This window comes from Cebus imitator, unplaced genomic scaffold (genome assembly GCF_001604975.1).
Source record: "Cebus imitator isolate Cc_AM_T3 unplaced genomic scaffold, Cebus_imitator-1.0 Scaffold530, whole genome shotgun sequence".
Lineage (NCBI taxonomy): Eukaryota > Metazoa > Chordata > Mammalia > Primates > Cebidae > Cebus > Cebus imitator.
The window spans coordinates 215666-239483 of NW_016107845.1; the positions used below are offsets into that span (position 1 = coordinate 215666).

A 23818-nucleotide genomic window follows, 5' to 3' on the forward strand; every position below is an offset into this window, starting at 1 on the left:
TTACTGGGTATATATCCAAAGGATTACAAATCGTTCTACTATAAGGACACGTGCACACGAATGTTCATTGCAGCACTGTTTACAATAGCAAAGACCTGGAACCAACCCAATTGCCCAACGACGATAGACTGGATAGGGAAAATGTGGCACATATACACCATGGAATATTATGCAGCCGTCAAAAACGATGAATTTGTGTCCTTTGTAGGGACATGGATGAACCTGGAGACCATCATTCTCAGCAAACTGACAGAAGAGCAGAAGATCAAATACTGCATGTTCTCACTCATAGGCGGGTGTTGAACAATGAGAACACATGGACACGGGGAGGGGAGCACTATACACTGGGGTCAGTTGGGGGGAAATAGGGGAGGGATGTTGGGGGATGGGGAGCTGGGGAGAGATAGTAAGGGGAGAAATGCCAGATGTAGGTGATGGGGAGGAAGGCAGCAAATCACACTGCCACGTGTGTACCTATGCAACAATTTTGCATGTTCTTCACATGTACTCGAAAACCTAAAATGCAATAAAATAAATGGGGGGGGAAAACCAAGATAATCTAGAAGTAATAGATAAACTCCTATAGACATACACCCTCCCAGGAGGAATGGAATCCCTAAACTAAACCAGGAAGAAATTGAATCCCTGAATACACCAATAAGAAGTTCCAAAATTGAGGTAGTAATTAATAGCATACCTACAAAAAAAGGCAAGGACCAGACAAATTCATAGCTGAACTCTACCAGAGGTACAAAGATGAGCTTGGACCATTCCTTCTAAAACTATTCCAAACAAAAGAATAGAGGGATTCCACCTTAATTCATTTTATGAGGCCAGCATCATCCTTATTCCAAAACCTGGCAGAGACACGACAAGAAAAGAAAATTTCAGGCCAATATCCCTAATGAACTTCAATGTGAAAATCCTCAGTAAAATACTGGCAAAACAAATCCTGCAGCATAGCTAAAAGCTTGTTCACCACAATCTAGTTGGCTTCATCAATGGGATGTAAGGATATTTCAGCATATGCAAATCAATAAACATAATCTATCACATAAACAGAACCAGTGACAAAAACCACATGATTATATGAATAGATGCAGGAAAGGCCTTCGATAAAATTCAACACCACTTCATAATAAAAACTCTCAATAAACTAGATACTGACTGAACATATCTCAAATAATAAGAGCTATTTATGACAAACACATAGTCAATATCATACTGAATGGGCAAAAGCTGGAAGCATTCCCTCTGAAAGCTGGCACAACACAAGGGTGCTCTCTCTCACGAATCCTATTCAACACAGTATTGGAAGTTCTGGCCAGGGCAATCAGGCAGGAGAAAAAAATGAAGTGCCTTCAAACCGGAAGAGAGGAAGCCAAATTGTGTCTGTTTACACAGGACATGATTGTATATTTAGAAAACCACATCACCTCAGCCCCAAAACTCCTTAAGCTGATAAGCAACTTCAGCAAAGTCTCAGGACACAATATCAATGTCCAAAACTCACAAGCATTCCTATACACCACTAATAGACAAGCAGATAGCCAAATCATGAGTGACCACCCACTCAGAATTACTACAAAGAGAATAAAATGCTTAGGAATACAACTTAAAAGGGACATGAAGGACCTCTTCAAGGAGAACTACAAATCTCTGCTCAAGGAAATAAGGGAGGACACAAATGGAAAAACATTCCATGTTCATGGATAGGATGAAATATCATGAAAATGACTATTATGCCCAAAGTAATTTATAGATTCAGTGCTATTCCCATCAAGCTACCACTGACTTTCTTCCTTGTGAGGGTTCAGTCAGGGTGGTAGGAAAAGCTGTAAGAGAAATTATAAAGAAAGTTATAGAAAATAGTCACACATCTTCTTGGAAGGCTGGAAGGTTTTGTAAAGCTTCAGGATCAAATTAAACATCAGGATAGTATGGCTACCCAGACAGCTCTTTCACTGGAGATTTGTGCCTTAGTGAACTGTGAATTTATTCATCTGTCATTGGGTCAAAGTCTTCCTGTCAGATACTGAGAGTGGTGCCCTATGTGAGGAGACTCGTCAGTTGTGCCCTCCCTGGGACATTGCTGTAACAGATCATGACAGAACCTCCAAAATAAAGAAAATGTGACTTCATAGTTGGTAAGTCATTGGAGCCTGCTTGGGATATCAAAGTTCAGAGACAGTTTTCAAGGCTAGTGTTTTATCAAGAGACAACAGTTATCAGCTCAACAAATAAAAGTATTGAAACAGCTGCTTAAAGCTAGCAGAGCCTCAGTTCCACAGGCTGAATCAAGGAACCTAATGCAAAGTGTTGTTTCCTAAAGCTAATGGTTCCCAGCAGAAGGCACGCTAGACATAGAGCTCTGGGAATAAGTGGGAAGTACTCTCAAGTAAAATTATGCACGAGGGCAACAGGTCCCAGTATCATTGCTAACGCTATGGGCTTTAGTGAGGGAGGCTGTGACCCTGTTATCACAAAAGAGCCTAAAAATGGGAAGGAGGAAGAACTGTCACATACTTCACCATATACATTCAGCAAGGCTGAATCCCTCAGCCTTGCTATCATGGGGCCAAAATAAGAAAGAGAAAATGGAGGTTTTGCCTGAGCCACCTCCTCCAATAAATAGGAAAAATGACAAGGGAGGCACTCCAGCTATGGGACCTTGTCTTAAGCAAGCAGCATTAGAAGAGGAGCTCTTAGCCTGTCCAGTAATGCAAGATCAACAAGGCAATTAGGTGTACACTTATAAGAATATAAGAAAAAAGACATTAGAGGCCAACACCATTAGGCCAAGCAGGCAATTTGTGGAAGAAAAGGCTTGGCAGCAGGGAAGCTCGCAGCACCCCAGGCTGGTAGGAACTGCCCAAGCCTGCAGCAGACTGCTGACAGCAGCCTCCCAGCAGTGGGCAGGGGAAGTGTCAGCACAGAAAAAAGGTCACGCCTAGGTGAATACAAGGTGGCTGTCACCCCAGGACCCGTTCCGCTAGTCTCTGGCTTCACAGGTGGCCCATGGTGAAATTTCGTATATTTCTTACAGAGAAGCAACATACCAGCTTATAGTTCTCTGCTAAGAATTAAGTAAAATTTAAGAATTTGTAAGACCTTTTTCTGATAATGGCCACCTTTGTTATTCCAACCCTACCGCTGATGTGAATCTCTGAAAATCCAATTTAAGTAGAATAGTGGCCTCTGAAGGGAGAGAAATTACTGAAAGCCCATGTATTAGTTGACTAACAATTAAAAACCAGGAATTAGAAGCTTCAGCCAACCCTTGGAATTTGGCCATTTTCCTCATTCCTAAAAAGTCTAGCAAATGGAGACTTTTGCATGACTTACAGGCTGTTAATGCTAAATTGCAACCTATGGGACCACTGCAACTGGGGCTCCCCTCCCCGACAGAAATTCCTCAAGATTGGCCTGTAACAGTTATTGACTTCAAAGACTGTTTTTATACAATTCCCCTAGCAGAACAGGACAGAGAAAAATTTGCATTTACATTATCAGCTATTCATAACGAAAGACCAGCTTGCCAATTTCACTGGAAAGTGCTGCCCCAAGGAATGCTGAACAGTTCTACCATGTGTCAGTATTATATAGATGAGGCTTTACTTCTCAGTAGAAAGGAATTTCCCAATTGCAAGGTTATTCATTTTATAGATGATATTTTACTAGCAGCCCCAGTGGAGCCAGTACATTTAAATTTGTATAACTCTTTCATAAAGAATACAGTTAAGAGGTTTATGTGTAGTACCTGAAAAAGTACAAATGTCCTCTCTTTAGAAATATCTTACATACGTACTTCTCAATCAGAAAGGCCTCAAAAGGTTAAGTTAAATATTAGCAACTTACATACCTTACTAGCACAAAACTTACTTCCCTTAATTTTTAAAATTTAGATGATAAATTTCAATCAGCTGTAGAAAGGCACTTTGCTAAAATATCTCAAGATAGAAACAAAAAGATTGGAGAGAGAAATAGAGGGAAAGAATAAGACAGATGAGAAGAGATAGAGATCAGAGAGAAACAGAAAAAGTATGACAAAGAAGAGATAAAGTAGGAAGAAGAGAAAGAAATGTTAAGAACCTTTAGTAAAGAAGGTTAGAAAACAAAGTCAGAAAGTTAAGGCATGCCAAAAATTTTCTGTGAAACTTATGAAAAATGTTAAAAATGTTATAGGTGAATTTATGGAGGAGATGTATAATCTTTGTTTTGAAGGTCTAAGCAAGTTTCAAAAAGTTCATTGTAAAGGAAATCCTGTGTGTAAACGTATTAGCTAAAGTTAAAGAAGTATCATCCATTTTTTCTGTAAAGTAGACATTAAAATAAAGCACAACAAGTTTTTCTTAAAGCACTAACCTGCTTTTTAACAAAAATTATGAAAGATCTCTTAGCATAGGCACCACCCCTAGAATTTCTAATACATCAGCACCAACCTGAAAACTATGTCCTCATCAAAGGATGGAAAGGAGCAAACTTGAGCTGGCCCAGGAAAAATCCTACAGGACAAAACAGGCCCCAGACATCACCTGAGGAATGCTGAAGAAGACAATGCAGGAGGCTGAGTGAATCCTGCTCCAGACACAGACACCATTCCAGATAATTTGTTCTTTTTTTATTCTCTCATTCTGCCTGTAACAGGTACCTGCTACACTCTGTCAGGCTCATATCTTAAATCTGCCTTTATTTTTTCCTATCACCTGTGCAAACACCCCCTTTCCAGCTTCTAACAAAGCAACTGCTTTGCTAAAATGAAATAACACACCCTCAGTGGGATTCCTCATTAATGGCATACAGTGAACTGAGAAGCCAAGTAACATTATAAGTCACATTGGAAAAGAATGTTGCCACTTATACTCAGGATTGTCTTATGTTACTTACTAATTCTAGGATACAAAGCTGGAATAAGAGTGGTGAATGCCTTACTTGACAAAACTGCTGCCGCATACATCTATAATCTTTAATCAACAACACTCAATGAGGAATTAGAAAAGAAGGAGATGTGCAGGTTCAGGTAGGGTGATAGGAAGAGTTGTAAGAGAAATTATAAAGGAAGTTATAGAAAATAGTCACAGACCTTCTTGAAAGGCTGGAAATTTTTGTAAAACCCTCAGGATAGAATTATGGCTGAAGGCAGCCTAATCCTCTTTGAGTGAGTAGCAAGAGTAAATAACAAAGCAATGTAAGGGAGTTTATCCAAAGAACTTGTTTACTCATGTGGTCCTGTAAACTAATTTTTAATCTTTCACAAGTTGGATGGCTTTCTCACAGGGAGGGTGACCAGATTTATCACCTGCAAATAGTGTTAGCTTTGGACCTGGGAACATGGCTTTAATTTTTACCCTCTAGTAGTATTGACAAAAAGCCTTTGTAATTTAATATGTGCTGAATAAAGGCCAGCAAGGCCAGTGAGTGGAGGCTGGCACACATTAACTCCTTCAGGTGAATGTCCTGGACAACCCACCCCATTCTTTCACTGTAAATCTGTGTCTGAATTTATTCATCTGCTGTTAGATTCGGGTCTGCTTGTCAGACCCTAACATTTCACAAAACAAGAAAAAACTACTTTAAATATCATATCAAACCAAAAAGAGCCCATATTGCCAAGAAAATCCTAAGCAAAAAGAGCAAAGCTGAAGGAATCATGCTACCTGACTTCAAACTATATTACAAGGCTACAGTAACCAAAACAGCATGGTACTGGTACCAAAACAGATATGTAGACCAATGGAACAGAATAGAGGCCTCAAAAATAACACCACACATATACCAGCATCTGATCTTTGACAAACGTGAAAAAAACAAGCAATGGGGAAAGGATTCACTATTTAATAAATGGTTCTGAGAAAACTGGCTAGCCATATGCAGAAAACAGAAGCTAGACCCTTCCTTACACCTTATACAAAAATTAACTCAAGATGGATTAAGGACTTAAAAGTAAAACCTAAAACCATAAAATCCCTAGATGAAAACCTAGGCAATACCATTCAGGACACAGGCTTGGGCAAAGACTCATGACAAAAACACCAAAAGCAATTGCAACAAAGGCCAAAATTCACAAATGGGATCTAATTAAACTGAAGAGCTTCTTCACAGCAAAAGAAACTATCATCAGAGTGAATAGAAAACCTACAGAATGGTAGAAAATTTTTGCAATCTATCTATTTGACAAAGGTCTGATATCTTGAATCTACAAGGAAGTTATACAAATTTACATAAAAGAAACAAATGATCTCATCAAAAACTTGACAATGTATATCAACAGACAATTCTCAAAAGAAGTCATATATGTGTCCAATAAACATATGAAAGAAAGCTCATTATTGGTTTTTAGAGAAATGCATATCAAAACCACAATGATATACTATCTCATGCCACTTAAAATGGCAATTATTAAAAAGGCTGGAAATAACAGATGCTTGTGAGGATGTGGAGAAATAGGAATGCTTTTACACTGTTGGTGGGAGTGTAAATTAGTTCAACCATTGTGGAAGACAGTGTGGCGATTCCTCAAGGATCTAGAACAAGAAATAAAATTTGACCCAGCAATGCCATTATTGGGTATGCACCCACAGGATTTTAAATCATTCTACTACAAAGACACATGCACACATATGTTTACTGCAGCAGTATTTTCAATAGCAGAGGCTTGGAACCAACCCAAATACATATCAATTATAGACTGGAAAAAGAAAATGTGGCACATATACACCATGGAATACTATGCATCCAAAAAAGAATGAGTTCATATCCTTTGCCGGGACATGGATGAAGCTGGAAACAATCATCTTCAGCATACCAACAGAGTAACAGAAAATCAAACACTGCATGTTCTCATTCATAAGTGAGAATTGAACAATGAGAACACATGGACACAGGGAGGGGAACATCACACACTACAGCCTGTTGGGGGATCGGTGGCAAGGGGAGGGAGAACATTAGGACAAATACATATTGCACACAGGGCTTTAAAACTTAGATGATGGGGCGATAGGTGCAGCAAACCACCATGGCACACGTATACCTATGTAACAAACCTGCGTGATCTGCACATATATCCCAAAACTTAAAGCAAAATAAAATAAAATGAAATTTAATTAAAAAAACTGAGATAGTTTGAACATTTAAAAGATGTATTTATCTTTTATTTCCTTTTTATCTAAAAACTATATATAATATATATTTCTAATTCTATTTGCTCTTTCCCTTTAAAGATTAACAATAAAACTCAAATATAGTTTTGCATGAAGAAACAAATACACCCCACTATGAAAGAGGATTTATTAATTTCTTAATTAAAAAATTTAAAAATCAGAATTTTAAGATTTCTGATTTTATGTCTGAAGGTCTACTTTACATAAAAGTAATATAGACATCACATGGTTTTTGGTTAGTATTTCCCTCAATTTATTACATCATTTTGTTCCAATAAAGACATTTTATTTCATATTATCTCAGGTGAACAGTACACACCAGGATTATATTTACTTCTATTGTAAATTTATGTGTGTAATCACTAGTTATTTTTGTCTTTTTAAAAATCTTTTGATGCACAAAAGTGTTCAAACCTAACTAAGTTCAATAAACCAATTACTTTTGTGCCCTATCTAACCACATTTAGTCTACTGCATAGTCATGAAAGACATCATCCTTTGGTTTTTTTCCTCCATTTTATTCTCTAGAAGTTTTATAAATTTCTCTTTTACTCTTGGGTTCATGCTTCATGTCAAGCTAATGATTGTGTAGTTTGAGGTAAGGGGTATAAGCCCATTTTTGTCCATGTGTGTTTTGATAAAAAGTTGTTCCTTTGTTCATTAAATTATCTTGGTGTTTTTGTAGGAACTCAACAGAACATCTCCCTGTGGATCTTTCTGAACTCTCCGTGTGTGTGTGTGTGTGTGTGTGTGTGTGTGTGTGTGTGTGTCTGTCTGTGATCTAGTTCATCCTTATGCTATGTATTAGTTAGGGTTCTCCAAAAGGACAGAACTAATAGGGACGGATGTATATAAAAAGGAAAGTTTACTAAGGAATATTAACTCACATGATCACAGGGTACCACAATAGGTCATCTGCAAGCTGAGGACCAAGGAAGCCAGTTTGAGTTCCAAAGCTGAAGGACTTGGAGCCTGATGTTTGAGAGCAGGAAGCCTCCAGCACAGAAGAATGTTGTAGGCTGGGAAGCTAAGTCGGTCTAGCCTATTCACGTTTTTCTGTCTGTTTTATGTTCTGGCCTTGCTGGCAGCTGATTAGATGGTGTCCACCCAGTTTAAGGGTGGGTGTGCCTTCCCCAGCCCACTGAATCAAATGTTAATCAATCTCCTTTGGCAACACTCTCACAGACACACATAGAATCAACACTTGGCATCCTTCAATCCAATAAAGCTGACACTCAATATTAAGCATCACTTGCCAGTACCACATTGCCTTGATACTCTAGCTTGAAAGTAACTCTTGAAATCAGGTGGGCAACATCATTCAGATTTGATATTATTTTTTGAGTACTTAGCTATTTGAGGTCCTTTGATGTTTTATATCAATTTTATAATCAGTGTGCCTATTTCTACAAAATGTTTGTTAATATCAGTAAGAAAGGACATCATAAAATACTAATTCTTTCATTTCATAGATATGTTATAACATTTATTGGGCTTATTTAGTTTCTCTCTGTAATCTTTTTTAGTTTTCAGCATAGAGATCTTGCCCACATTTTGTTGTGTTTTCTGAAGTGTTTTGATAAAATTATAATTATAATTTATTTTGTTTTCATAGTATTAATTTTTAGTTTCATGACTTAATTAGTTGCTATATTACAGAAGCACTATTGGTTTCTATAAAATTATATTAAATGCTGAGATTTTGCCAAATTTAACTTGTTAATTTTACTTTTTAATTTTTATAGCTTTCCAGCAAATAGCCGTGAGGTATGCTTATCAAAACCACACTACTTTTATTTATCCTACCTTCATGTTATATTTATTTTTCTTGCCTTATTTGTCAAAAAAGATTTTTTTTTTTTGGAAAACAAAGCTTTGCAGAAACACAGAAAGTCCCCTTTGTACTCTCACTGATTTCACTCTCCCATCTATCTCCCTGTAGGTTGCCTTTCAAATAAAGCTGGTGTGGATAATCCTCAAGTTTATGTTTATACTTTTGATATATATTTATGTAATTACAGAAATAGGTATATATTCACATTTTGTAACTTTAATATTGCCGCACTGTACATAAAATTTTAAAATTTAATATTGTTATATTTGTAAGTATTAATACAAATAGCTATTGTCTATTCATTGTAACTAGCTTTATAATTCCACTGCATGACTACACCATGATGAATTTATCCATTCTCTTATTTACAAGGTTTAGTTTCAGATTTGGAGTGAAAATCCCTGTGTATGTCTCTTTTGGTATATACCTGATAATTTCTGTAATATACACACCTACAAGAAAAATTGCTAGATTGTAGAGTATCCCCACCATGCACAGTACAGACATTTTGCAAAGTAATTTCAAACACTACTCACTAAAGAAAGCATATTTTGTGGACCCTAACAACCATTAGACTGATTTTATTTCTCAATCAGTTAAAGAGCTTAAAGTATACATCACCAGGACTCAGTTAGCTTTATACTTACTTTATAATAAAAAAACCTCCTGGAACATTTATTAATTCCCTTCCAACATAATTCTTATAAGTTGAAACCCCTGTTACTACGCTTTACATAAGTCACATTTAAGTATATATATAAGGATATATTTCTCTGGCTAAGATTAATAAGAGCATTTGAAATATAGACTGACTGAATCTATTGTATTTTGAAATGCTAAATTATGTTGCCATGTATTAAATTACTTACTCTGAATCTTCCAATTATATTGAAACACCATTCTTCATTCAGACAGTTGATGCTGAGTAGCCTACAGTGGTCGATTACTTTCTCACAGTTTTTTCCAGTAAATCCTGGCATACAACTGTAAATACATCAGTGTAAATTAGAAAAATTATAATTTAAATATTTTCAGAAAAGTCTATTAACATTATTCCTAGAGAAAAAAGATTTTATTTAAATTTTATGACATTATTAATCATTTTTTTCCTACATACCTGTGATCTTAACCAAAAAGCTCATATTTATGTATTTGGAAAGAATGACAGTAAACTACATTCTCATAGTATGCTCTTAGTAATCTCTTTCGGAAATTTAAGAATAAAATCAGCTTTAGCCTAAGCCTATATTTAACAATAATATATATGTTTTGGAAAACTACTGAAATGTGAAGAAAAAAGATAACAAATGAGATTTTTAATGTTTAGTGGAACCATTACGTACTGATAATGTGCTAGTGGGAGTTAATGATGACCTCATGAATTTGAGACAGGATAGAGTGCTAGTGGATGATAATGGTCTAGTTATAGTTGGGCTATTTATAGGATGTCTGTTTGTTGGTTTTTTGTCATTTTGACGTTTTTTTTTCAAACAATCTATATTCCAGTCTACTGTACTTTATTATCTGTGATCTATAAGTTGCTAAAGAACACACACAGGTGTTCTGGCTTCCTTTGCCCTCACTTCTCATTAATTTGTAGGAAACAGTCCTGTACCTTAAATCATATTTAGTAAACTTTCTATTATAAAATAAATGTGGTCCCAAATGAAATAATGTTTTTTCTAATGTAAACACCAAGTATTTTAAAACCAAAATAACACTCATGACTTTAAGTTAGTACAAGCAGATTTATTAATGAAGTTAATTTACAATATAGTTTTAAATCTGTTATAAGAACACAAAATAATTTCATAAAAGGGATCAAAGGCCATTTTGGCACAATTTCACTGAAATAGCATCAATAAAATGCTTTAGTAATTTACCTTTCCTGTAGTTTGAGGCACACAGTTTTGCATTTTCATCTTGTAGAAATAAATTATTTCTTCATTCATATCACAAATAATCATCCACTTTTTTTAGCACCTACCATATGCCAGCCACTAGGCTAATTACTTTTACACAATTTTCTTATATTCTCATTCAATTTTTACAAGTTGTGAAATATATTGTTATTTGTCACTTTTATAAATGAGGAAACATACTCATAGAAATTACATTAGTTGCTTTGGTCATATTATTTACAAATGTTAGAGCTGTTAATAAAATTAAGTCTGGCCTAACTTTAAGTATATTATACTCTGCTATTCCATAGATGAAGTCTATTAATATATTCTATTCTACTACTCTAGATATTAAGACATATTTATTTTACATCTTTCACTCTAAATAGCAACTTAATGAAAGGTAGCATCCCCTCCTACTGAGGATGAGCATGTAGGAACATAAAGAAGAGAAGAGCTTTAGAATATCCTAAAAGTTGATGAGTTTGAATTTTCCCTTTGAGTTGGAAAGGACTGAATTTCCAGTGATGACTTGTAATCTAAGAGGAGCTTCCAAGTCTTACTCATTAAGAAAAATGACATCCTATCAACTCAGCTAGCTTTCAAGGAAAAAGAAAGTTTTGATATTAGCCTTGACATTTAAGAAAGTAAAACAGAGAAAACAAAAGCAAAGAAAATACAAAGGCACACTTTCAAACAACATGGACCTTTTTAAGAAACGTATTTATAAAGGTACATCAATGTCTTCTGTTGACATAGTCAGAGAGACTTACAGCTAACAAATTTGAGCTGCTCTAGATGCCCAGCAGCCATTTTAGTCAGAGGCTAATTGTTTTAAATACGGCAGGAGAGAAACGAAATGCCTTTCAGATCGCCATGTTTCTAGAATATCCCATTTATAGTAACGTTTTTATATAAAATTATTTTGAGACTTCAGGGTAAGGATAGCCTCATGATTGTGATGGAAATATTTAAGGTGCCATTTTAGTGATAAAATGGGAGGTGATACATAGGAAAGCAGATAGGATCTGTGAAGATACATAAAATGGAAGGGAAAAAACATGGTGTAAATAAAATATATTAGTGGAAAAAAGGAGACAAGAAAACACACTCTTGTCCTCTTTTATTTTTTTTCTTCCTAAAATGATTTCTTACCACTAACTTAAATATCTTTCTACTATTAGTTTTCTTTTTGCCAATAAAGCTAATATTCACTAGTTAATTAGCTTTACTCTTATTTCTTGGACATAGCATTTCAAATTTTGCCCAGTAACCTATGGAATGCACACTACTGATTTTAATGAGAAGTGTCAGGCACCGTTGAGAACACAGCATTAACAGGGTAGGGACAGCAATATCAGAACAAAATTCCATCACCCGCATTTTGGTAAATGTTTTATGTAATATGGAACTACTGGTACTTATATCTGCTATTTATTTTTAAAGTTGCATAATTTATAAATTAAAATAAAAATCAGTGTAACAATATTTACTACATTTTAAATGTTTCATAATATATTTTTTCAAAATGTTAAGAAAAGCCCATAATGTTAATATAATTAAAAATTCAATGTTCAATATTTTACTACAAACTATTAGTAAAAATAATTACTATATTAAAATAATAAAGTAAAATTTTAAAAACCAAAAATTAAAAAAAAATAATTTTTTAAAAGAGTTAACTTCAAATTGGAAGTAAACTTTTGCTTAAAGTTTTCCAGGAACTGAAATAGCTTTTTAAAACTTTATACTATCCTAGTAAATGGAATGGAGATAGTTATAAAGTAACTTCAAATAGTTTTCTCTGATGTGCTATCTTGAAATACTCTCATCACTTGTTTGAAAACTTGGAAGAGATTTTTGATACATTTTGTTTTTTTTTCAGGATATGAACTATTCTATTTGTAGTTTTTATAATTTTCAAGTTGTAGTTTTTGTCTTAAAACATTGTACTTCACATTTTTCTCTGTGGTTTCATCATGCATACACAAGGATTCTGATGCAAAGTTACTTGTATCAATTTCAATGCTGTCATGTACCTATTCCACTACTTTGGGAAAAAAAGCCTTTGAAGTAAATTAAAACTTACTCTTATAATAGAATATTTACAATACAATTTCACGCTTACACACTGTGACTTGTGTGAGCATAGACAAATGTCTAGACTTATGGACTATTTCATATCATGAATTTATCTTTTAAGCATAAACTGAGCAACAAGGTCACTGTCTGGATCTCAGGAAGTAAATAATTCAGATTTAATATTTACTTCAAGATGAAAAGACAAATATCTCTATCTTTATCCTAGAGTACACAAAGCAAGTATTAAACCTATTAAAACAGCAACTCCTCTGCCTTATTATACATTAGTTTATGGGGGAGAGAAAATTATAAATACATGAGTTTAATGACAGATAAGGATAGGTGCTATATAATTAATCAATTAAAGCCAGATAAAAGAGGAGAGAGAAATTGAGAAGAGGTATTTAAAGACCGTGTGAGGATCTCAACAGGAAAGACATCTTTCAGGAGATAATATTTGAGTAAATGGCTGAAGGAAGTATACAAATTGCTACTGTGCTTTCTGGGAAAAGTACATGTCAGACAATGAAATGGCAAATACTGAAGATTGAAGCAGAAAGTCCTTGAGGTACTCAGGAAACATCTCAAAGACCAAACTGGTGACTTAGTAAGAGATGATGGCAGAGAGATAAGCAGGAGAAAAATATGGCTCACTGGGTAAGCATGTTAAATACTTCAGGTTTTATTAATGCACAGGAATCCACTGGATGTCACTGGTAGAGGAATAACATGATTTTAAAACATATATACTCTTTTTTGTGAGAAAAAAGAATAAGCAGCTGGTGGATACAAGATGGCCAAATAGGAACAGCTCTGGAGTGCAGTTCCCAGCGAGAACAATGCAGAGGGTGAGTGATCACCACATTTCCAAACGAGTTATTACTGCCCGCAGACCAGGAGATTCCTGGGCTGAAAAGCACCATAAGTTTCCAGCAGGGCTGTTTCAGCTGGCACAGTGGGTCTCTGCACAAAAACTCACATAAATCTGGGTGGCTGTTTCAACTGGTGCCTGGAATTCCTGGGACACAGAGCCACCCATTCAACAGAAAGAAAGGGGGCAGAAACAGGGAGCCAGGTGATCTGACTCAGCAGGTCCCATCCCCACAAAGACCAGCAATCTGAAACGCTCTGGATTGAGTGTTTTGCAGAAAGTGCAGCTGGACCCTGGATGGTCCAGCCCTGTGGGGGAAAGGGTGTCCACCATTACCAAGTCAGTCCATCACTACTGAGGCAGTCTGTCATTACTGAGGCAGTCCACCATTATTGAGGCAGTCTACCATTACAGAGGCAGACAGCCATTACTGAGGCAGTTCTAACCATACCTCTGTAAACAAAACTGCAAGGAATTTCACACAGCAGCTGGGCAGAACCCATGGCAGCTCAGCAAAGCCTCTGCTGGCAGACTGTGGCTAGGCTACCTACTTATTGGCCAGGGCAGCTCTGAAAAAAGGCAGCAGCATGTCAGGAACTTATAAATAAAGCCCCACTTTCTTAGGACAGGGTGCCTGGGAAAAAAGATGGTTATGAATTCCACTGCAGCAGACTTAAACATACCTGCCCAGCAGCTCTGAATTGAACAACAGAGCCCAAAGCTCAGCACTTGAGCTCCTATAAGGAACAGACTGTCTCCTCAAGCAGCTCCCTGACACCCATATATCCAAAGAGATACCTCATAAACGAGAGCTCAGGCTGATGTCTGTCAGGTACCCCTTTGGGACGAAGATAACAGAAGAAGAAACTGGCAGCAACCCTTACTGTTCTGCAGCTGCCACAAGTGATCCCCAGGCAAGCAGAGTCTGGAATGGACCCCCAGCAGTCCTAGAGCAGAGGGGTCTGACTGTTAGAAGGAAAACTAAACAACAGAAAGAAATAACTTCATCATCAACAAAAAGGACATCCACTCAGAGATCCCATCTGAAAGTCACCAACTACAAAGACCACAGGTAGATAAATCCACAAAGATGGGAAGAAACCAGCACAAAAAGGATGACAACACCCAAAATCAGAAAGTCTTTCCTCCTCCAAGGGATCACAACTCCTCATCAGAAAAGGAATAAAACTGGATGGAGAATGAGTCCAATAAATTGACAGAAACAGGCTTTAAAAGGTAGGTAATAAGAAACTTCTCTGAGCTAAAAGAACCTGTTCTAACCCAATGCAAAGAAACTAAGAACCTTGAAAAAAGGGTTGACAAAATGCTAACGAGAATAAACAGCTTAGAGAAGAATATAAATAACTTGACGCAGCTGAAAACACAATCAAGAACTTCAAGAAGCATATACAAGTTGCAATAGCTGAATTGACCAAGCAGAAGAAAGGATATCAGAGATTAAAGATCAACTCAATCAAATAAAAGGAGAAGGCAAGATTAGAGAAAAAAGAGTGAAAATAAATAAACAAAGCCCCCAATAAATACAGGATTATGTGAAAAGACCTAATCTACGTTTGATGGGTATACCTGAATGTGATGGAGAGAATGAATCCAAGCTGGAAAATACTCTTCAGGATATCATCCAGGAAAACTTCCCCAACATAGCAAGGCGGGCCAATATTCAAGTCCAGGAAATACAGAGAACACCACAGGGATATTCCTCAAGGAGAGCAACCTCAAAGCACATAATTATCAGATTCACCAGGGTTGAAATGAAGGGAAAAATGCTAAGGGCAGGCAGAGAGAAAGGTCGGGTTATCCAGAAAGGGAAGCCCATCACACTCACAGCAGACCTCTCAGCAGAAACCCTACAAACCAGAGGAAAGTGGGGGCCAATATTCAACATCCTTAAAGAAAAGAACTTTCAATCTAGCATTTCATATCCAGCCAAACCAAGCTTCATTAGCTAAGGAGAAATAAAATCCTTTATGAACAAGCAATTGCTGAGAGATTTTGTCACCACCAGGCCTGCCTTACAAGAGCTCCTGAAAGAAGCACTAAACATACAAAGGAACAACCAGTACCAGACGCTCCAAAAATGTACCAAATGGTAAAAAGCATCGACACAATGAAGAAACTGTGTCAACTAATGGGAAAAACAACCAGCTAGCATCAACATGGCAAGATTAAATTCACACATAACAATATTAACCTTAAATGTAAATGGCTAAATGCCCCAATAAAAAGACACAGACTTGCAAATTGGATAAAAAGTCAAAACCCATCATGTGCTATATCCAGGAAACCCACCTCACATGCCAGGACAAACATAGGCTCAAAATAAAGGGGTGGAGGAAGATTTACCAAGGCAAATGGAGAGCAAAAAAATAAAGCAGGAGTTGCAACCCTAGTCTCTGATAAAACAGACTTTAAACCAACAAAGATCAAAAGAGACAAAGAAGGACATTATATAATGGTAAAAGGATCAAGGCAACAAGAAGAAAAAATGATTTTAAATATATATGCACCAATACAGGAGCACCCAGATATATAAAGCAAGTTCTTAATGACCTACAGAGAGACTTACACTCCCACATAATAATAGTGGGAGCCTTTAACACTCCACTGTCAAAGAGAGAAAATGAATATGGATATCTAGGACTTGAACTCAGACCTGGACCAAGCAAACCTAATAGACATATACAGAACTCTCCACCCCAAATCCACAGAATATAACATTCTTCTCAGCACCACATCACACCTACTCTAAAATTGACCACATAATTGGGAGTAAATCACTCCTCAGCAAATGCAAAAGAATGGAAATCATAACAAATAGTCTCTCAGACCACACTATAATCAAATTATAACTCAGGATTAAGAAAGTAACTCAGTACCATATAACTTCATGGAAACTGAACAACTGGCTCTTGAATGCTGACTGGATAAACAATGAAATGAAGGCAGAAATAAAGATGGTCTTTGAAATCAAGGAGAATGAGGACACAACATACCAGAATCTCTGGGACACATTTAAAGCAGTGTCTAGAGGAAAATTTATAGCAAAAGTGCCCACATGAGAAGCAAGGAAAGATCTAAAATCGACACCCTTTCATCAAAATTGACAGAGCTAGAGTAGGAATATATATATAAAAAAATCACTCAATACTAGCAGAAGACAAGAAATAACTAAGATCAGAGCAGAACAGAAGGAGATAGAGAAACAAAAAGCCCTTCAAAAAATCAATATATCCAGGAGCCGGTGTTTGGAAAAGATCAACAAAATAGGCAGACCACTAGCCAGATTAATAGAAAAGAAAAGAGAGAAGAATCAAATAGTTGCAATAAGAAATGATAAAGGGGATATCACCACTGATTCGACAGAAATACAACTACTATCAGAGATTACTACAAACAACTCTATGCACACAAACCAGTAAACCCAGAAGAAATGGCTAAATTCCTGGACACTTTCACCCTACGAAGCCTAAACCAGGAAGAAGTTGAAACTCTGAATAGACCAATAACAAGGGCTGAAGTTGAGGCAGCAATTAATAGCCTACCAACCAAAAAAAGCCCAGGTCCAGATGGGTTCACAGCTGAATTCTAACAGACATACAAAGAGGAGCTGGTACCACTCCTTTTGAAACTATTCCAAACAATGCAAAAAGAGGGAATCCTTCCCAAATCATTTTATGAGACCAACATCATCCTGATACCAAAACCTGGTAGAGACTCAACAGAAAAAAGAAAACTTCAGGCTAATATCCATGATGAACACAGATGCAAAAATCTTCAATAAAATACTGGCAAACCAATTGCAACAGCAAATCAAGAAGCTTATCAATCACAATCAAGTAGGCTTCGTCCCAGGGATGCCAAGCTGTTTCAACATATATGAATCTATAAAGGCAATCTACCACACAAACAGAACCAAAGACAAAAAGCTCATGATTATCTCAATATTTGCAGAGAAGGCCTTCAACAAAATTCAACAGCACTTTATGCTAAAAACTCTCAATAAACTAGGTATCGAAGGAACGTATCTTAAAATAACAAAAGCTATTTAAGACAAAGCCATAGCCACTGAATGAGCAAAAACTGGAAGCATTCCTTTTGAAATCTAGCACTTGACAAGAATCCACTCTCTCACCACTCCTCTTCAATATAGTATTGGAAGTTCTAGCCAGAGCAATCAGGCAAGAAAAAGAAATAAAGGGTATTAAATCAGAAAAGGAGGAAGTCAAATTGTCTCTATTTGCAGACGACATGATTGTATATTTAGAAGACCCCATCATCTCACCCCAAAATCTCCTGAAACTGATAAGCAACTTCAGCAGTCTCAGGATACAAAACCAATGGACAGAAATCAGAAGGATTCCTATACACCAACAACAGACTTAAATAGGTCCAAATCAAGAATGAACTGCCATTAAAAAGTGCTACAAAGAGAATAAAATACAAAGAGCATAAAATAGGAAAACAACAACAAAGGATGCAAAGGACCTCTTCAAGGAGAACTACAAACCACTGCTAAAGGAAATAAGAGAGGACACAAGCAGATGGAAAAACATTCCATGCTTATAGTTAGGAAGAATCAATACTGTGAAAATGGCCACAGTGCCCAAAGTAGTTTACAGATTCAAGGCTATCCCCATCAAGCTACCTATGACCCTCTTCATAGAACTGGAAAAGACCACCTTAAACTTCATATGGAACCAAAAGAGAACCCGCATAGCCAAGTCAATTTTAAGCAAAAAGAACAAAGCTGGAGGCATCACACTACTTGACTTCAAACTATACTATAAGGCCACAGTAATCAAAACGTCATGGTACTGGTACCAAAACAGAGATATAGACCAATGGAACAGAACAGAGGCCTTGGAGGCAATGTCACATCTACAAACATCTGATCTTTGACAAGTCTGACCAAAACAAGGAATGGGAAAAGATTCCATGTTTAATAAATGGTGTTGGGAAAACTGCCTAACCATGTGCAGAAAGCAGAAACTGAACCCCTTCCTGACTCATTTCGCTAAAATTCACTCCGGATGGATTTAAGACTTAAACATAAGACCTAACACCATAAAAACCCTAGAAGAAAACCTAGGCAAAACCATTCAGGAGATAGGCATAGGCAAGGATGTTATGACTACAACACCAAAAGCATTGTCAACAAAAGCTAAAATAGATAAATGGGATCTAATTAAACTTCAGAGCTTCTGCACAACAAAAGAAACAATCATTAGAGTGAACTGGCAACCAACAGAATGGGAAAAAAGTTTTGCAATCTACCCATCTGACAAAGGGCTAATATCCAGAATCTACAAAGAACTGATACAGCTTTACAATAATAAAACAAACAAACCCATTCAAAAGTGGGCAAAGGACATGAACAGACACTTTTCAAAAGAAGACATTTATGAAGCCAACAAATATATGAAAAAATGTTCATCATCACTGGTCATTAGAGAAATGCAAATCAAAACCACATTGAGATACTATCTCATGCCAGTTAGAATGGCCATCATTAAAAAATCTGAGCACAACAGATGCTGGAGAGGATGTGGAGAAATAGGAACACTTTTACAATAATGGTGGGTGTGTAAATTAGTTCAACCATTGTGGAAGACAGTGTGGCGATTCCTCAAGCATCTAGAAATAGAAATTCAATTGGACCCAGCAATCCTGTTACTGGATATATATCCAAAGGATTATAAATCATTCTATTATAAAGGTACATGCACACATATGTTCATACACACACACATACACACACACACACACACACACACACACACGAAAAAGCAAGGAAACTATTTTACATTTGCCTTGTCTGTAACTTACACCATCTAAAATAATGGCAATCTGTTTTCTTGTTGCTCACTTTGAAAACTATGGTCACTATATTTGTACTTTTTCTCTGTCATTCACTCCAGTCTAAAGAAACATTGTATTGACTCCATCTTAAATATATACCCATAATCAAACCACTTCTTTCCTAGCCCTCTCTCTAATTCTAATCTATGTCACTGTCCTACCCAAATTACTATACTATAATTACTATAATAGCTTACTAACAGTCTCTTTGCATCTGCCCATGTCTCTGTTCAGTTTCCTTTCAAAACAAGTCACATTAAAATTTAAAAATGTAAGCCAAACAATGTAACTTATTTGTCAGCAACACTGCAATACTTCCCATTGTACTTAAAGTAAAAATGAAAGAGTTTAAAAAGGCATTCATGATCTAAAATCCCCAGATTCTGGTGTCTCTTCCATCTTCATTTCAGCTACTTCCCTTGCTTTCTTCAGACCAGTATGGCCTGAATAGGCCAGGGATTTTGCAATGAGTACTTCCTCTGCTATGAAGACTCTTCCCCTAGACAGCTGCACATTCTTTCATATCATTCAAATCTCCACCAAAACATTAACTTTTTTTGTTTTTGTTTTTGTTTTGATGAGATAGTCATTCATTATTTGACATGTACCTGAATCAAGATTCAAAAGAATGAGGTCAAGAGAGAGGCTCTTGAAATGTTCCAGATGAGAATTTGGCTTGAATAATGGTGTTAACCTTCATAATGATAAAAGTGTTCATACTCATGATATGCAGTTATTGGAGAGTTTAAAGGATTTGGTGATGGACAAGACGTGTTGAAAGAGAGAAAAGAAGAAATCAAAGAGTAATATAAAAGAATACTGGCAAAAAAGCAGGTTTGTCCAGGGCTCAAAAATCAATTATGAATTTGGAATAAATTAAGTTTGAGCTGCTATATTAGAAATATATGTAATGGATAAGAGTTTCGTGGCAGGATGAGAATTAAACAGATTTGGTGTTTTCAAGTCAATGGAACATAGAAAGTTAAGGAATTTGAAACTGGTTGTGTAAGTATATATATATTTTTTAAAGAAAATGGGGACCTGCCATGGGTAATGGACAAAGGAATGTCATACAGTCATATAACTGGAGGTGCCTGTTGCTTTGTAAAAATTTTATGAAATTTTGTCATTAGAGCACATGAGTGTTTGAACTTGAAATACAGGAAGTGGGGATCAGAGAGTGGAGGAATTTAAATTAAAGGTATTGCAGAGTGTACAACTACAGGTATAATAACTTACAGAATAAGACCATGGGAGATGAATCGAGGTGAAGGAGAGGGATAAACTCATAAAATAATTATCAAAAGATTTAAACAACAAAAGTGAGTGGATTTCCAAGAAGGATACCACAGTTATCAAAAAATATGATCACAGTGATGATAAAGAAAAGGTCAGCAAGCTACATGCTAAAACATTTAGTAAAGGATGAACAGGAACTAAGAGAAAAGGTACTAGAAAAGCTGCCAGGGGGAGGGGGAGGGGGAGAGAGTCAGAGAGAGAAGATACAGCTGCTGGTTAGGGATTTCAGTAGCAAGAAACAAATGGCCTGAATATAGGAACAAGGGCAACCCTGTCTATACTCTTCACTGCCTATGGTACCCAATAGTATGTATGTGTACCGTACATAGCACAGAAGGATAAATAGTGACTAGCTAGGAAAGCTACAGGAAAAACTGTCCTCAGGTTTCAGTGAGAAAAAGAAAGGAAGGTATAGTAGAAAAAATATTGTGGGCTGGGCATGGTGGCTTACATCTGTAATTCCAGCATTTTGGGAGGCTGAGGCAGGAAGATTGCTTGACTCCAGGTGTTGCAGACCAGCCTGAGCAACGTAGTAAGGCCCCATGTCTACATCTCTTTACTCAAAAAACTAGCCTGGCGGGTAGCCTCAGGGACTCAGTTACTCAGGAGGCTGAGGTGGGAGGATTGTTGGGCCCATGAGGTTGAAACTGACTTGAGCTGGGTTTGTAACACCACATGCCAGCCTGGGTGAACACGTGAGATCCTGTCTCTAAAAAATATAAAATCAAAATATAAAATTAGAGAAAAAGAAAGTACACTGTGGATACTTGGAAAATATTCTGTGAACAAAAAGATACAGAGGGCACAGTGGATGAATATTGGATATTAAGAAATAGTGGAGGTTGTGCAGAGCATTATGGGGCTAAGTTTCTTTCAGTCAGGAATGACAGAAAGACTTAAAGATTTCATGATGTTAATTCAAATTTGATGTGCATATGTCTGTACTAAATTATTATTTATATGGAAATTAATACATCCAAGGAAAGAAATAAGTTTATACTGATGAGAACATATGTTCTTAAATGAGGCACTTAGGAGGCCAGATTATACGATACCTCCTGTCACCTAAAACAGTACCCCACAATGTAAAGTCATATTAATAGTAGCAAAAGCTACTCTTGAAGAGAATATGTCAACAATTTTTCCAGATATTTTAAATAGTTACATAGTTTATGACCAGAATCTGAAGTTTAAAAGTTCCTATATTTAAAATTTAACAAACTTTTTCCTATATTAAATGTCAGAATGATTGATTTAAAAGTTAGCCTTATAAATGTGGCTATTGATTTCAAGCAAAGAAAAATGTAGCAGCCTAGCTTTTGAGATAATTAACTCCAAAAGATTAAGATTTCCTGTTGAAAATTATTGAGTGACTAAGTGGAAGCATTCCATTAATTAATAAATTCCTCATGCAAATATGTGATTGCTATTTTAAAAATCATTTTTCAAAATTAATATGAAAATATAATTTTATTATATGTTGAAATATGTTGACTTGCATTTCTGCAAATGCAGAGTTCTATTTCAAAGTCACAGTGCATACTTAATTAGCTATATTTGTGACATAAACTGAAAACTTTAATTCTACCCATAGCTGACATGGTAAGACTTATCATAATCCTAATAAAATAAATGCTGCAGCTGACTTGGGGGTGGGGGTGGGAGAAGTTATGTTAATACATCAAATTGAAATTTCAGTAGTGTAAGATATTATAATCTAAATTCAGTGACTAGAAAACAGCAAAAAAAAAATCCACAATAAGCTGAGAATATAAAAGAGAATATCATTATCCCTTGAAATATCTCAGAATTTGGGTGGAGAAAATAAAAGGCTTACAAAGCAAGATTCTCTATATCACAACATTTCTGATTTTTAAAGATATAGTATTTAATAATTTTCTAATATCTAGTCAAAGTCATATTTAACAAAGTTTTCTCCCAATTAGTTTGGTTAAATAGTTGATTTTCAGACTTGAAAAATTTTTATGTGAGAAAGACACCAGCTGGTTTAACAAAACTTTATTTTTTGGTTCATTTCCTCATTTTAATCTAAATAGTGAGAATTTGATCATCCTGATATGTTGAGAATATTGGAGTCATTGCATTCAGTAAATATTAGATATGTGTATGTGTGTAAAATGGCAACATTAATAATGTAGTTCATGATAGTCTTCAAAGTCAGTAAGTGATTTTAGTGAATAAACACTTTCTACTTTAAAAAAGTGGAAGCCACGGTGGAGAGCTCAGAACCCTACATATCAGGTCACAATGACTTTCCCTTCACTACCCATGAACCTTCATCCAAGAGGTGATCAGGAACCCCAGAAAGCTTCACTGGAGCTGTGTCCTGCACTGCTGTGGACACTGCCACCTGCATAAGTGAAGTGGAGCACACAGAGTCCTGTAGCTTTATCACTGCCTTTGGAGGAATTTCCAAATGTTGACTGAGTTCTGTGAGCTCCTGACAAAACCCAGCACTACTAACTTCATGCCAACACTCACCGTCACCCCACTATGAGCTACCTTGAAGGCCATTAAAATTAATCCCTTATTATCATTACTTCAGATACCCCAGGAAGCCAGGGCTTTCCAAGTCATCCCTCACTGTGTGGATCTTTCTACCAAGCAGCTCTGTACATGTCTTTCATATTCTTAGAAATCGTGTTCCTTTGAAGGTGAACTCTCAAGTGGTGGCTATCCTCTCTTCCTCTTCTCTCACAGCTCGATGTCTGCATGTTGTGTAGTTGTCTTCATCTTTTCTGCATTGTGGCTTCCAAATCATGTCTTATCC

The 23818-nt window shown here is 36.3% G+C and overlaps 1 protein-coding gene across 2 annotated transcripts in view; it reads right to left on the reverse strand.

The window, feature by feature from the left end:
- The window catches only part of LOC108293303 (protein eyes shut homolog), a 377364-nt gene that overhangs the window by 70692 nt on the left and 282854 nt on the right, over positions 1-23818 (reverse strand). For both annotated transcript variants that reach the window (XM_037733480.1, XM_037733481.1), the window contains exon 6: positions 9864-9978. In XM_037733480.1, coding sequence (XP_037589408.1) covers positions 9864-9978 — 115 coding nt within the window. The remainder of the gene's footprint in view (positions 1-9863; positions 9979-23818) is intronic.